The sequence below is a fragment of the Camelus ferus genome, chromosome 8 (genome assembly GCF_009834535.1).
Source record: "Camelus ferus isolate YT-003-E chromosome 8, BCGSAC_Cfer_1.0, whole genome shotgun sequence".
Lineage (NCBI taxonomy): Eukaryota > Metazoa > Chordata > Mammalia > Artiodactyla > Camelidae > Camelus > Camelus ferus.
In genome coordinates this window covers 57,559,955-57,575,125 of record NC_045703.1, presented here as the reverse complement: position 1 = coordinate 57,575,125, position 15,171 = coordinate 57,559,955, and the positions used below count along the sequence as shown (strand labels likewise).

General features: G+C 35.3%; 1 protein-coding gene across 1 annotated transcript in view; it reads right to left on the bottom strand.

Moving 5' to 3' along the window:
• Positions 1-15,171, bottom strand: part of ADGB (androglobin) — a 147,584-nt gene that overhangs the window by 70,544 nt on the left and 61,869 nt on the right. Inside the window, exons 12-16 of the mRNA XM_032485112.1 lie at positions 13,878-13,968; positions 9,329-9,458; positions 2,077-2,114; positions 1,017-1,202; positions 94-157 (exon numbers count right to left, since the gene is read on the bottom strand). Of these exons, the coding sequence (XP_032341003.1) occupies positions 94-157; positions 1,017-1,202; positions 2,077-2,114; positions 9,329-9,458; positions 13,878-13,968 (509 nt within the window). The remainder of the gene's footprint in view (positions 1-93; positions 158-1,016; positions 1,203-2,076; positions 2,115-9,328; positions 9,459-13,877; positions 13,969-15,171) is intronic.

The following is a 15,171-nucleotide window of genomic DNA, read 5'->3' as shown; positions in this document are numbered from 1 at the left end:
AAGTTTAGAAATGCTCGATACATTTGAAGGTGTTTTTCATTAGCATGATTCTATCAAAAATTTAAGAAGGGAAAGAGACCAGAGTATATTTACCTTGAATTCTGTTTTTTGAAAGTTAAAACAGTATGAACTTGGCTTGTGGAAAATACATATATTCCTGAAAAACATTATTTATAACAGATGATTGTCATATGCAGCAAACTAGTACTACATGTTAGGTTTCTTAGAAGCAAATAATTACAGGCAGAACAGATAAAGACAGATGAAAGTTACAAAAATAATAACAACTCAGAGAGGAGAAAAAGGGTTTCCAGGGGTGGGGGTGGGGGAAATAGGGAGAGGTTGGTAAATGGGTACAAATTTTCAGTAATAAGATGAATAAGTTTGAAGTTCTAATGTACAACATGACAACCATAGTTGATTTCACTATATTGTAGAATTAAAACTCACTGAGACTAGAATTTAAATATTCTCACACACAGTAAGAAGATAAATATATATCCAATTAACATACCCATCAATGGGGCGGTCTTTTACAATGTGTGTGTGTATGTGTATATATATATATATATATATGTATGCATGTATATCAATTCATCACAATGTAAATGTGTACCAATTCATCACAAAGTACCTATGTATCAATTCATCACCATGCACACTTTAAATACTTACAACTGTATTTGTCAACTGTACTTCAGTAAAGCTGGGAAAAAATAATAACTGTATTGAATCAGTTTTCTGAAAGGGACAAAAATGATCTTCCTCAGTGAATAAACTGTCTTCATCTTATTCAACAAACAAGTCTTTGAGGAAAACTGACCTGAAACTGGCCTGAGACCATTCTGGCTATTCCTGTTTCATGTGGCCAAACCAATTCACCCGTTATTTCCCTCTGATACTTTTGTTTGGTGTTCCATAGACACCAGACTAACACTGACTTAACTCTTACACAGAAGTTAAAAATTCACTTCTGTATCCACTATATGAAATAACAACAACAAATTTTTACTTACTGAAAGCCTATATAGAAGTCTTCAAAATCTAACCATATTTCTTTACAAACGCTGTTATTTACTGTTGTAAGCTCCTCCTGCGATTTGTCTTGTGTTGCTGTTATCTGGCTGAACAAATCTCTTTCCAAACTGATTCCCTCAGCTGGATGGGCTGTGTCATTCAGTCCACAGTCTGACGGTTCATCTGTGTGTGGCAGAAGGCAGCCACGTCAAGCACACCTTTAATGTTACATAGTAAGTTATTAAGACATGGAAGATTGTAGACTCACATAGTGAAGTCTGTTTTGAGGAAATATTTACTGACAGAATCACTTACATGCAGGCTTCAAATCTGTGGAGGTTCGTACGGAGACCCATGTTGATATACTCAGGAAAATTTAATCATAACTTATGTAGAGCATTCAGAAATTTTGAAATCACTCTCATAAATTTATGCACACATTCTTTAGCGATTATAATAATATAACAGAAATTAGCTAGTTTATGTACTTCATATCTGCTGTAAACAGACATATTCATATAAGAGGGGGTGACCCAGGCAACAGAAGGAGAAACAAAAACTTGAAAGACCTATTGGATTGACATATTTGTGTAAGCCACTTCATAGCTCCCCACAGTCAGTGATTCTGTAATCTTGCTTTATGTTTATCAAGTAATGCCATAAAGTTCTCATACACTTTTCTTGAACCAAAATGTCATTTATTCATATGCCACGTAACACTTTTTTGGATTTGAGCCTTGGTCAAGTTTCATTTAGGAACTGAGGAATTCAAAATGGTTTTAGTGCTTTGATCATAACATGCATGCATTAAAAACACATGAATGTTACTCATGGGACTTTAATCAGATCGTTTTCTATTTTGATTTTAAGCTTGAATTTAACAAGTGAGATTATCTGATTTTTCTAGCGCAGAGAAGATTAGACTCAGCACATCAGAGGAGGCACTGGAGGGAGTCTGCTGAGAGCCAAAAGAAGGGAGAGCTAAAAGCTGTCAAGGAGCAAGAGACCCCTTTGTGCTTTGATGTCTGCTAAAAAAAAAGTCGTGAGAAGGTTATTAATTTACCTTTTCCAAGTACAGCTTGTGAAGCAACATGACCCTGTGAATTGAAAGGACCACATTAAGAAACCATTTATAAATTCAACGAGACATCATAGCTCTCTAAAGCACCACAGTTTTTAAAAGAGTTAATAGTATCTTTTAAATATTGAAGAAATAGATTTCTTCAAATACTTACTAAAACATAACAGCAAAACAGAATTTGTTTTTAACCTTGAAATTCAAAGGATGTGAATTTACTTAAACAATTGGCTGAGAGTTTAAGTTCGTTAACATTAAAACACAGAACATGTAAGCTTATTAAATGTTTGAATCTTATAATAAAAGTAAAATAAAACAATAGTATCCCCAACTAGGTATATTACTTGGTATGAGGCATCTGTCCAGAATGCAGATTGAGTAAAATGAGATTAGAATTGGCAATTAGTATAAAGAAACTAGAAAGGATTATTTCAAATTATAAAGATGGTGTCTCAAATTTTTAACAGGGAAAATAAGTTAAATTCACATGTACAACTCTTTTATCTCTGGAACAATTAAAATAAGTATAAGAGATAAAATGGTATAAATGTGTACAGACTGATGATGGGGGATGTCAACAATATTTTGGATGGTGTAAAGCTGGTGAAGGAGATAACAGAGTAGAGTAACTGAATACTAAGTGCTAGTGAGAAGCGAGCCCATCCATGCCTTAGGACCCCAGAAACAATTAGCAGGCACTGCAGAAAGAGAGAATGAGACACAGGCTGAAAATACACGAGTGGGTTGAATGTCGATTCTTCTCCTGAATCCTTTCTGGTTTAGCATCTATCCTTCTTCTGCCTAAACAGGACACTGGGAGTTGTTTCAAGTGGAGAAATTAAATGAGAAATCTCCAGATCTGGGTTCACAGATACTGTGGGAAGCAAGAGAGGAGAGGAATTAAATGACCATCAAAATACTGAACTTTGTGACTTAGGAACTCTGTGCTGCTTGGCTTTAATAACTGGTGGATAAGGCTATAACAATCCTTATGACCACATTCCACTCCAGTAGGGAGATTAGAGGACCCTTAACTTGAGAAACTGAACGGAGCAGGGGGAAAATCCTTAGGAAATCTGATAATTGGAGCTAGTCCCACCCCCAAATGAAGCTCATTTATCCCCAATTACCTCAAATTAAAGCCACTAGTTGACAGACTCTATCATTCCATAAAGCGTCTTCTGATCAGCAGTTCTTTAATGTCATAAATTCCTTAAAGACTTATGCACAATAAAGCATTGCCAGATAATTGAGGAAAGCGTCTCACATAAAAGAAACTAATGGGTATGGGTGGGAAGATTCATAGGAAATAAACAATAATATAGGAAGAAAATTTTTGTTAGTAATATCTGAAAGATAAGAGGATATTCATTTATCAAATAATAAACTTCTGCAAAAATACAGTCAAGAATCAGAGAGAGCTCTTAGAAACTAAAAATAGGAAAGTGAAATAAATTCAATAGAAAGTTTGGACAGTAAAACTGATAAAAAAGGCTAAGAGACTGACAATTTTTAGAAGAAAGCATAGGTGAAAAGATTCGTAACACTGGATTTGACATTGATTTCTTAGATATGACAACAAAAACACAGACAGCCAAAGCAAAAATAAATAAATTGGGCTACATAGAAAAAAATCTTCTGTCATTCAATCAATAGTGTGAAAATGCAACCTACAGAAAGGGAGAAATTATTTGCAAATCATATCTGATAAAGCGTTAACATCAAGAATATATAAAGATCTTCTACAAAGAACAACAAAAACAAACAACCCAATTAAAAAATGGGCAAAGGATCTGAACAGATATTTATCCAAAGAAAATATACAAATGAACAAAAAGCACATGGAAATATCCTCAGCATCACACAGGGAAATGCAGAACAAATGGGGTGCTACCCTCATACCCACTGGGATAGCTGCTTTTAAAAAAAACAGGAAATGACAAGTGTCAGTGAGGATGTAGAGAAATTGGAACTTTTGTGCTATCTGGGAATATATAATGTTGAAATTGCTATGAAAAACAGTATGATGGTTCCAGAAGAAACTAAAAGTAAAATTAACATATGGTCCAACAATTCCACATTTATGTATATACCCTCAAATTTGAAGGCAGCATCTGAAACATTTATACACCCATGTTCACAGCAGCCTCATTCACCAAAAGTCCATTGATGAATGTATGGATAAACAAAATACATGCACAATGGAATATTACTCAGCCTTAAAGGAAAGAAATTCTGATACATGATACAACATGGCTGAACTGTGAGGATATTATCACACATATTATCACACATATCATATTATATCACTGAACAGTGAAATAAGCCAGCCACAAAAATACAACACTGTATGATTCCACTTATATGAGTACCTAGAGTAATCAGAATCCTAGAGATAAGATATAGAAGGGTAGTTTTAAGGGGCTGAGGGGAGGGAGGATGGAGAATGGTTTAATGGGTATAAAGTTTTAGTTTTGTAAAATGAAGTTAGTTCTGGAATGAATGAATACATGCACAACAATGTGAATGTATTCAGTATCATTGTTCTAAGAAGAGGAATTGCTTGAGGAAACAGTGTAAGAAGAGTCTCCAGACTGAAAAACGTGAGTTTCCAGGTTGAATGGGCTTATGGAGTACTTAGCACAGTTAATGTAAACATATCCACTTACATGGCCAGTCACTGTAAATTTTCATGATGCCAAGAATGAAAAGAGGGTCTTAAAACTTTCCTGGAGGGAAAAAAGAGCCACACACATACCAAGAATCAGAATATCATCTGTGTTCTTAAGAGCAATGCTTGAAGGTAAGAGACAAAGGATTAAGGAAGAGCTTCAAAATTCTGAAAGAAACAACATCCAAACTGGAATTCCGTAATCCACCAAAGAATCATTCAGGTGAGAGGTTGGAATACAGACCTCTGCAGGCATACAAAGCCTCATAATGTTCACTTCTCATTCATCTTTTCTCAGGAAATACTGGAGATGTGTACCACCCAAATTAGAGGATAAAGGAGGAGGAGAACTTAGTTTCCAAAAATTAGGAAATCATCAGAGGAGAGAGATAAAAGGAAGTCCCATAACGCCAGGTACAAGTTTCCATCAGTTTGAGCAAGAGCAACAGAGCAAAAGATTTCTGGGAGTGATGTCTCCAGGAAAACAGTTGGCATTGATAGAATTATCTGACATGTTTGTGTGGTAATTGGTGTCTAGAGAGATTTTCTTTTTCCTTTTTTTTCTATTTCTTTTTCAATGTTTGGGAAGGCCTCTTAAAGTGTCATAGAAAAGTAAACAACAACAAAAAAAGCAGTAATTAGCTTGTACAAAAATTCATATATCAAAAAGAAGTTTGCCTTAGCAGTAATAATCCTTACACAGCTAAAATACTGATTTGACAAAAACTGGTGAAATGAAAAAATCTGGAAGACAGAGGAAAGTGGAGGTATGGGATGGTGAGTGAATACAGGATTTCGGGAGCACTAAATCCTTGTCTTAGTCAAGAAGAGTAAGGAAGCCAGGGAGATGATGTCTAAATTGATAGCTCAAGAAAGAACAGAATTTAGTCATTCAGCTAGGATGTAACAGTGTCTGCCACATGCCAGGCATCTTTGCAGGTGCTGAGGGAGACACGGTATATGATACAATCAATATCTCTGCCTTCATAAAGCCTACAGCTTAGAAATATGGAGACACATAGCAGAAGAAACATGTGAATAAAAAAAGTGATTGACTCTGGGGAGGGAGGCTCAGGGATGAGGGGTAAGGCAGGCTGGCTATTTTTATGATGATCTTTTTGGTAATTTGACTCTTTAAAATTATGGCATACAATAGTCTGAAATTAAAAAAAAAAAGCTTTAAAAATGTTAAAGTCTATTCATTCTCCTTGCAGGATTTCTCATCTGTTAGTCTTCAATTTTCAACTAATACTAAAAAAAGTTGTTTACCTCTATGTGATGCTGTGCCTTTGGCTATCTTATACCATCTATGGAGGCTGGTAGAAATAAACTATGGTTCATTCACATAGTGAAATATTATGTGACTTTAAGAATAACGACAAGCTTTAGGCATAGTGAAGTTAGCTCCAGTATGCATTGAGGAAAAATTTTTTTAAAAGTTAGGTTTTGAATAGAAGGAGAGTAAATGATGGAATATAGCGTTTTTCTTCATTTATATAAAGACACCACAAAAGTGTCCTACAGAGGGCAGAGCAGTGGAAGTGGGACAGGTACTTACATGGAAAGAAGACATTTTAATGTATGCCTCATAATTTTATTTTTGAACGTGTGACTATATTATCTATTAAATCCCCTTTTACACCCACCACAATGGCAGAAGTTAAAATGTCAGACAATGTATGTGTTGGCCAAAATGTGGTGCAGAGAAACTTCTCATCCAGTACATTTTACAGTAAGGTAAACAGGTGGAATGCCCTGTGCCCCATCAATGATACTCCCAGATTCGTATCCTAGAGCGAATTTCCTAGTCTAGTGTCCACTGAGGCCCATGGTTAAATTTCAGGAATCCATGAACCTGGATGGGTTAAAGATTTTTTTCACATTTAGCTGAAGTTCAGCATGCAGTTTTCTTCGATTATCAATGTATCAATGTAAGTGAGTGGCCACAATGTTATTGCTAATAACTACGACTGTATCCACAAAAGAAATCAAAATATTTTACGTTATATTAGAGTTGTTGCAAACTCTGAGAATGTCATGTATGCTGATCATTACTTTTGAAATTACAGCAGTTATCAGGCCCGTTGTCAGATTCCACGTGGGCATGTCTTCCTGTCTACAGATAGTCCTGTGATCTGAGCTGGCCAACTACCTGCCAACTATACTTGGCAGTCCTTCGACCACCAAATTCACACAGTGCTAATCCAGACAGCTGTTCTGTTTTCCACTGATCTCTATCACCAATACTCAACTAATACACAGAAAGAAATGCTTTGTGTGATTCAGGAAATTGACAAAGGGAGACATAACACGTAAAAGTTTACAAACCGCAGAACTACGGAAACACTTGCACGTGTAAACAGGCACATTCAAGAGCAATCATGGGGGAGGGTATAGCTCAGCGGTAGAGTGCATGCTTAGCATGCACAAGGTCCTGGGTTCAATCACCAGTACCTCCACTAAAAAAAAAATAAAATAAAAAATTAATTTAAAAATCCATAAAGAAATCTAGTTACCTCCCCCCAAAACACAGTAATCAAAACAGCATGGTATTGGTACAAAAACAGACATATGGACCAATGGAACAGAATAGAGAGCCCAGAAATGAACCCACAAACTTTTGGTCAACTCATCTTTGACAAAGGAGGCAAGAATATACATTGGAATAAAGACAGTCTCTTCAGCAAATGGTGTTGGGAAAACTGGACAGCAACATGTAAATCAATGAATCTAGAACACTTCCTTACACCATACACAAAAATCAACTCAAAATGGATCAAAGACTTAAACATAAGACAAGATACAATAAACCTCCTAGAAGAAAATATAGGGAAAACATTATCTGACATACATCTCAAAAATGTTCTCCTAGGGCAGTCTACTCAAGCAATAGAAATAAAAGCAAGAATAAACAAATGGGACCTAGTTAAACTTACAAGCTTCTGCACAGCAAAGGAAACCATAAGTAAAACAAAACGACAACCTACGGAATGGGAGAAAATTTTTGCAAATGAAACCAACAAAGGCTTGATCTCCAGAATATATAAGCAGCTCATATGACTTAATAAGAAAGAAACAAAGAACCCAATCCAAAAATGGGCAGAAGATCTAAACAAGCAATTCTGCAAGGGAGACATACAAATGATCAATAGGCACATGAAAAAAATGCTCAATATCACTAATTATCAGAGAAATGCAAATCAAAACTACAATGAGGTATCACCTCACACCAGTCAGAATGGCCATCATTCAAAAATCCACAAATGACAAATGCTGGAGAGGCTGTGGAGAAAAGGGAACCCTCCTACACTGCTGGTGGGAATGCAGTTTGGTGCAGCCACTGTGGAAAACAGTATGGAGATTCCTCAAAAGACTAGGAATAGACTTACCATATAACCCAGGAATCCCACTCCTGGGCATATATCCAGAAGGAATCCTACTTCAAAAAGACACCTGCATCCCAATGTTCATAGCAGCACTATTTACAATAGCCAAGACATAGAAATAGCCTAAATGTCCATCACCAGATGACTGGATAAAGAAGAAGTGGTATATTTATACAATGGAATACTACTCAGCCATAAAAACCGACAACATAATGCCATTTGCAGCAACATGGATGTTCCTGGAGAATGTCTTTCTAAGTGAAGTAAGCCAGAAAGAGAAAGAAAGATACCATATGAGATTGCTCGTATGTGGAATCTAAAATAAAAAAGATACAAAATAAATACAAAACAGAAACAGACTTATAGACATAGAATACAAACTTATGGTTGCCAAGGGGGCGGGGGATGGGAAGGGACAGAATGGGATTTCAAAATTTGTAGATACTGACAGGCATATATAGAATATGATCAACAAGATTATACGGTATAGCACAAGGAAATATATACAAGATCTTGTGGTAGCTCACAGCGAAAAAGAGCATGACAATGAACATATGTATGTTCATGTATGACTGAAAAATTGTGCTCTACACTGGAATTTGACACAACATTGTAAAATGACTATAACTCAATTAAAAAATGTTTAAAAAAAAAGAGCATTCATGGTATCTCTGCTCACAACAGTAAGAAACAAAAAGCAATCAAGGTAGCCATTAACACTGTGAAAGATTGTTTTCAAATGGCAGACTAGTTAGGCATTAAATACCTTTGGCCAGTGAAATGAATGAACTGTGACACGCAGCAAAAGAGACAAATATCACAAACAATGTTAAAAAGTCCCAGAATTAATATGAGTCCACTTAAATAAAATGACGTAACAATTAAGCTAAGCTGTGTATTGTTCATAAACATATCCATAATTGGCAAAATGAGAAGACCGTGGAGTTGACTAACACCCAACTCCGAATGGCAGATGGGAGACACAACTCTGAAGAGACAGACGAGAGACTCCTGCAAAAGATGAATATCCCATTTTCTAATCTAGAAGATGGGTACAAAAGAAGCTTATTCTCGGAGTATTCTTTATTCCGCTCAAATGCATTTATGTATATTTCAAAATAGAAAAAAAAATTTCCTAATTAAAAATTGGGCTAATAATAAGAGTAACACAGTTACCTGAGATGCAGTTCCCGTCGATTGATTTAAGTCTACCTGGTTATAGACTGAAGATTCATCATTTTCAGTAAGGGGAGATAAACCAGATCCTGGAAGCACCCCTTTCTTAATAAAGGATCGCACAAAATGACTAATGGGGGAAGAAAAAAACTTCTGTTATCTTAATTTTTGTTTTAAACTACTAATAAATAACTACAGTTTTTTATTGGGATATCATTGACATGACATTATATTAGTTTCAGCTACACGGCATGACTGTTCAATATTTGTATACAGAGCAAAATGGTAAAGCAAGTCTGGTTAACACGCATCACCACAGGTCGTCACAACTGGTTTTCCTTGCGATGAGAACTTTTAATATACAATACAGTAGTATTAATTAGAGTTACCATGCTGTACATAACATCCCCAGGACTTACTTATTTTATAACTGGAAGTTTGTATCTTTTGACTTCCTTCACCCTTTTCAGCCACTCCCACCCCTGCCTCCAGGAACCACCAATATGTTCTCCTGTTCACTGTATCGATGAGTTTGTTTGTTTGGAGTCCACGTATAAGTGAGATCATATGGTATTTGTCTTTCGCTGTCTGACTTATTTCACTTGGCATAATGTCCTCAAGATCCATCTATAATGTCACAAATGGCAAGATTTCCTTCTTTTTTTAATGGCCGAATAGTAGTCCATTGTATATTAACGTTTTGTCAACAACAGAGAGTTCTGATTTTGTTCATTTTATCATCCTCATTCTTTTACAACCAGTACTTTTTTTTTTTGTCTCGTGTTAAAAAACATTTAATTGTTTTATATACTACTGAAGAAATATTCTCCATCAGTCAATGCACTGGCTAAAATTTTTCCGGAACACCATTTATTTTAAAGCTATGGTAGTCATCTTTGAATGGTGATGATCAGAACACAAAGGAATCTGATGTTCAGAATTGATTTAATTAAGTATCAGAGTAATGTATCAGCGAAATGGGGCTCAGAGTCAGAAATTTAATTATGAGTGTTGAGCACTTGAGTTTACAACTGTGAAATTTATACTAGTTACCCCAAGAGCACAGTATTTTCTTTCAAGTTATTGCCAATATGACCCCAAATCAACATTGCCACAGCTAGAAGTTTATGGATAAATAAAAAGACATTTGTTATAGTACATATATTTTAGGTAAGTGTGTTTCAAAGATAAAATTGAATTTCATGTAGACAGAACTTCCTAAACTTTCGAATTTTCTCTTGCTAGTGTTCTGTAAAACTTAGTTCACCTCAGGCTAAATGGCGCTGGTTTACCTGGAACTGCCACTAGAGGGCAGCACACACATATTTGTGAGGCTGATTCTCTCAAACAAGGCTGGGAGACAGGAATGGGCAAAACTGGCACGTTGTTGCTACAGTGACAGTGTCCCTAGGAAAGGCAGCTGTGATAGCAGTCACTCTCCAGGGCTCGACAAAGAACGGGCTTGCTCTTATGTTGACCTGAGACTCCTGACTCTACAGCAGTTAGGGGGGATGAAATGCCATTCACAGATTTTGGCTTTTGGCTCTGCCATAGAATGGATATGCCAGGGAATTCAAAACAGGTTCAGTCAGTGAATAGATTAGTTGAATCCAATCAAGTGTCACCACTTGGACTTGGGTTATAGCATTTCATCCACCTCAATTGGGTAAAAAAACTGAAAGAGGGCATAAGAAAATCAAGTAAGGGAGTAACAAGGGAAGTTCAAGTTATGACACCAACCCACTTGTGGTCCCTGTTGGCACAGAGGTCCTAGAAGTCTGGGTGTGACATTTTGAAGTGTGAGAAAATTTGTCCTGGGGGTCTGCAGCTCTGCTTTTTACAATCCACAAAATTCATGAGTAGGATGTGATCTCAATCAGCTGAGAGATAATCAAAAATTATTTGGAATGGTAAAATCATCTTAATGAGTAACACTAAGTACATAACTAACTAGAAAAACTATAAACCATTAGTATGTTTATGCTGAGTTTATGAAAATTTTGTCCACATGTGGTATTTTGTATTTGTAACACTTGAAAAAGTGCAGCATATTACATAATTCAACAAATTAAGCTATAAAATATATAAAGCCTTATATTTAATTTTAGTTTTATGACTAAGTTATAGGGATAAGAAAAAATTTAAAACTAATAGTATGCATAGGAAAGATCAAGGTTCTCAAAATACATCATTTTGATTATTTCAACTTTTCATGATGATTTACATATTTGGCAAGATTTCATTTGTTATGATTTTTGGCTTTTAAAGTGCTTAAGGTGAAAATAAAATAGTAGTGTTGTAAATGCAATTTAAAATGTTTAAATTCAGCTAACTAAATTTACTTAAAACTTTTATAGAAATTAATAATTTGTGTATGAAATTAGATTTTTTTATAAGTTAAAACGGAAGTTTAAGGAAAATAACGTAACAGAACACATTTTTAAAACCAACATAGCAGCAAATTGCCTTTTCTGCTTATAACGCTGTCCCTCACAGACTGACAGGGCTAACTGCTGTGTTTGTCCCCTCGTGCTGCCTGCGGGTCCCTCCTCATCTACTTTTCAGTGTTCAATTATTGATGCATAGGACTAACAAGTGCCTTAAAGATAAAAAGATTTGAATAATACTTCTAATATTTTCAACTTAACTAGAGCCCACAAAATGTAAATTAACTGTGTAGGATGTAGAGGTTCTCAAAGTAGGACAGTACAATGAAAAGACTTCTAAATTTTGACTGCTTGTCTTCATCACCTTATATTCTTATCATGGATTTTAATATATCCTAGGGAAGGATAAACCCTATCTGATGGTCACTGCATCTGTGACCTACAGTACAAGCCACTCAAAAATTTTAACGAAGTTTAAAAAACATTCAAAAAAGTACACAGATAGTAAGTGTAAAACTTGCTGAAAAATCACCTAGTAAACGTGGCCAGATCACCATTATTCAGATCGAGAGGTATTAATGTTACCAGAGCCCCACAAGCCCTGCCAGATGTGCTTCCTAATCACGGCCAGGCCAGCACTCCTCACCACAGGTAACCACAGGTAAACATCATAAGACTTCCAGGGGGAGGGTACAGCTCACTGGTAGAGTGCACGCCTAGCATGCATGAGGTCCTGGGTTCGATCCCCAGAACCTCTGGTAAATAAAGAAATACATAAATGAATCTAATCCCCCCAGAGAAACCCCCAAAACATAAGGCCTCCAACACCATATATTGCTTTTCTTTTTTTAATGTATATGAATAAAATAATTGAAAATAAACTGCATACTATTTATACCAGATTTCTTTGGTCTAATATTTTTGTGTGTGACACTTACCCATGTGGACTTGTGTAGCTGTATTTCTTTAACTTTACATCTCTGTATTATTGTATCATGTTTGTCTTTGGTTTTACTATGATGTATCTGTCTAGCTGCTGTTTTCATCATATTTACATCCCTTGACATTTTTCAGAACTTTATGAACCTTCACTTGATTTTTTTTCAGCTTTTGGGATAATATTGGCCATTATACTTTTATTTCACAATTATTCCACAAATTCTCTATCTGCTACCGCTGAGACCCACTTGAAAGTACGTTGGTCTTTTTCAACTTGTCTTATAAGCCTCTTACCATACTTCTCATTTTTTTTTTTTTTTTTTTTTGGTCTCCATACATCAGTCTGGATTTTATCTTCTGACCTATTTTCCATTTTGCTAATTGTCTTTTTTTGCTGTATCTAATCAGTAATTAAACACATCTATTGAATTTTTAATTTCAGTTATTGCATTCCTTGGTTCTAGAGTCCCTATTTGATTTTTTAAAACCATTTTATATACTATTTTTTAATTTTTATATTTTACAACTTTATTGAGGAATAATTGAAGTACAATTAACTGCACAAATTCAAATAAATTTGATAATCCTTGATACATGTATGTACCCATGTATTGGTTACCAATTGCTACGTAACATCACCACACTTTCAGTGTTAATAATCATACCCTCTTCACATTAATGCCGCTTGTGGACGTCCTTTTCACCTCTATGAACGCATTAAAAACTTCAGATCCAGGAACATAGTCTTTCTTTCCATCCCTATCGTCCTATTGAAATGTTAGTACATATGGATTCTTCCTTTTTTTTTCCTTCATTGTCTTTGTTGTTGTATTTAATTAGCACTTTTTTTTCCCTCCATCAGTGACAAATTTCATCTCCTAGTTTTCTATGACAATCATCTGATATTGTGATTTAATTATCAGGTAATAACCAAAAAACATTCACTAGTCCTAAAATTTAAAGAAAAACAGAATACTTTGTTGTTCTAAGACAGAAGCCAACACTGTAAAGCCAGACATATTTAGGCCTATTTTGATCAATTCAAAATTTATCTTAACTATTACTATGAAATAGAGCTTGAAAATTTTGTCTTCCTATAATCACTGTATTGACAGAAACTTTAGTACATTTGTTGCCAAAGCATATGTTTTTAACTGCACAAGTCATAAAGTACTTCATCTGTTAACAAGATGTATTTGTGGGAAAGAATGCTATATACTTACGTCTCTGTTGGAATTGTAAACGGAGTCATTCTATAATTCAAAAACGGACTTGAAATCTCAAGAAACTGTTCAGGCTTCTTTATTACTGTTTCTAAAAAGAAAAAAGTAGTATGATGAATGCATTTTTTTTTTTACTCTTCCTAGATTATATGTAGATTTTAACATTTAATGCAGTACTGATTAGATGAACTATTTACCCAGCAAATTTCAATACAGTTAGATAGAAATGCACTAGGATACATGAAGTTTTTTCTTTAATTGAAAGGGCTTTATAGATCCTGCCAATAGTAAGATTTCTTTAGTCTACTTCTCAGTTGCTTTCCAGATTTACAACGTAAAGCAGTAAGTCTCAAAGGAGGAAGTTAGCAATGTTTTCTAGAGTTATTACTTGGCACATGCTGCTATTTTGAGTACACAAATGACTTTCTATAAAAGTCTTTTACTAAAAAATGTGTTATTTTAGTTAACGTCTACAACACAATTGCTCAGGACATGAAAAAAAATGTGGACTAATGTATGGTGATAGTATTGGAAAAACAGAAAATGTAACAAAGTAAAGGTCGTAAGTAGAAAAGAAAGCAGTAGGTCGAGAAAAGAGTTGTGTATATTCTTAAAGGAGTCTGAAGCTGATATAGAAGTAAATTCTCAACGGATAAGGCATACACTCCATTAAATTAAACATTAGGCATGATTATTTTAACAAAAGCTCCTGCAACAGTGGAAAGGATGCCCACTGGATGAAAAAAAAAATGTGAGACTCTGACACAGTGACTATGACACATGACTTTCTTGTGCTTGTTTTGAGATAATCTCCAAATTGATCTTTCTCCATCTCCTGTGAATTCCCCTTTAAATATTAAGCCCAATGGAGAGAAGAAAGACAACTACATGGTGAGCCTCGAAGTGGGACATTGCAGTTATGGAATCCCACCAATCCTAGATTTTCTTCCCCAGCTGGCAACAGAGCTGTCACTTACATAGAATTGCATAACAGTCAGCAGTAAAATAAAGAAAAACTGTATGTTCAGTATTTTTCCTTTCATTTAGCTATTTCTGATGCTCTGAACAAAGACCTGTTTTAAGTGTGGCTCTTTGCATTTAACTGAAATATAGCATTTAAAAGTAAAAGGTTTTCTTTCAAGCATCATGTGAAAAGCTGATCTTTGGCTGGAAAGACAAAAGAGGCCAGGAAGGAAGGAGGGAAGGGGAGGAGGGAGAGAGGGAAACTGGAAAGTTCCTGTAACTGAAAGCAGCAGCTGGTTATGTTGGCACCAACAGCCTATTGCAGAAACTC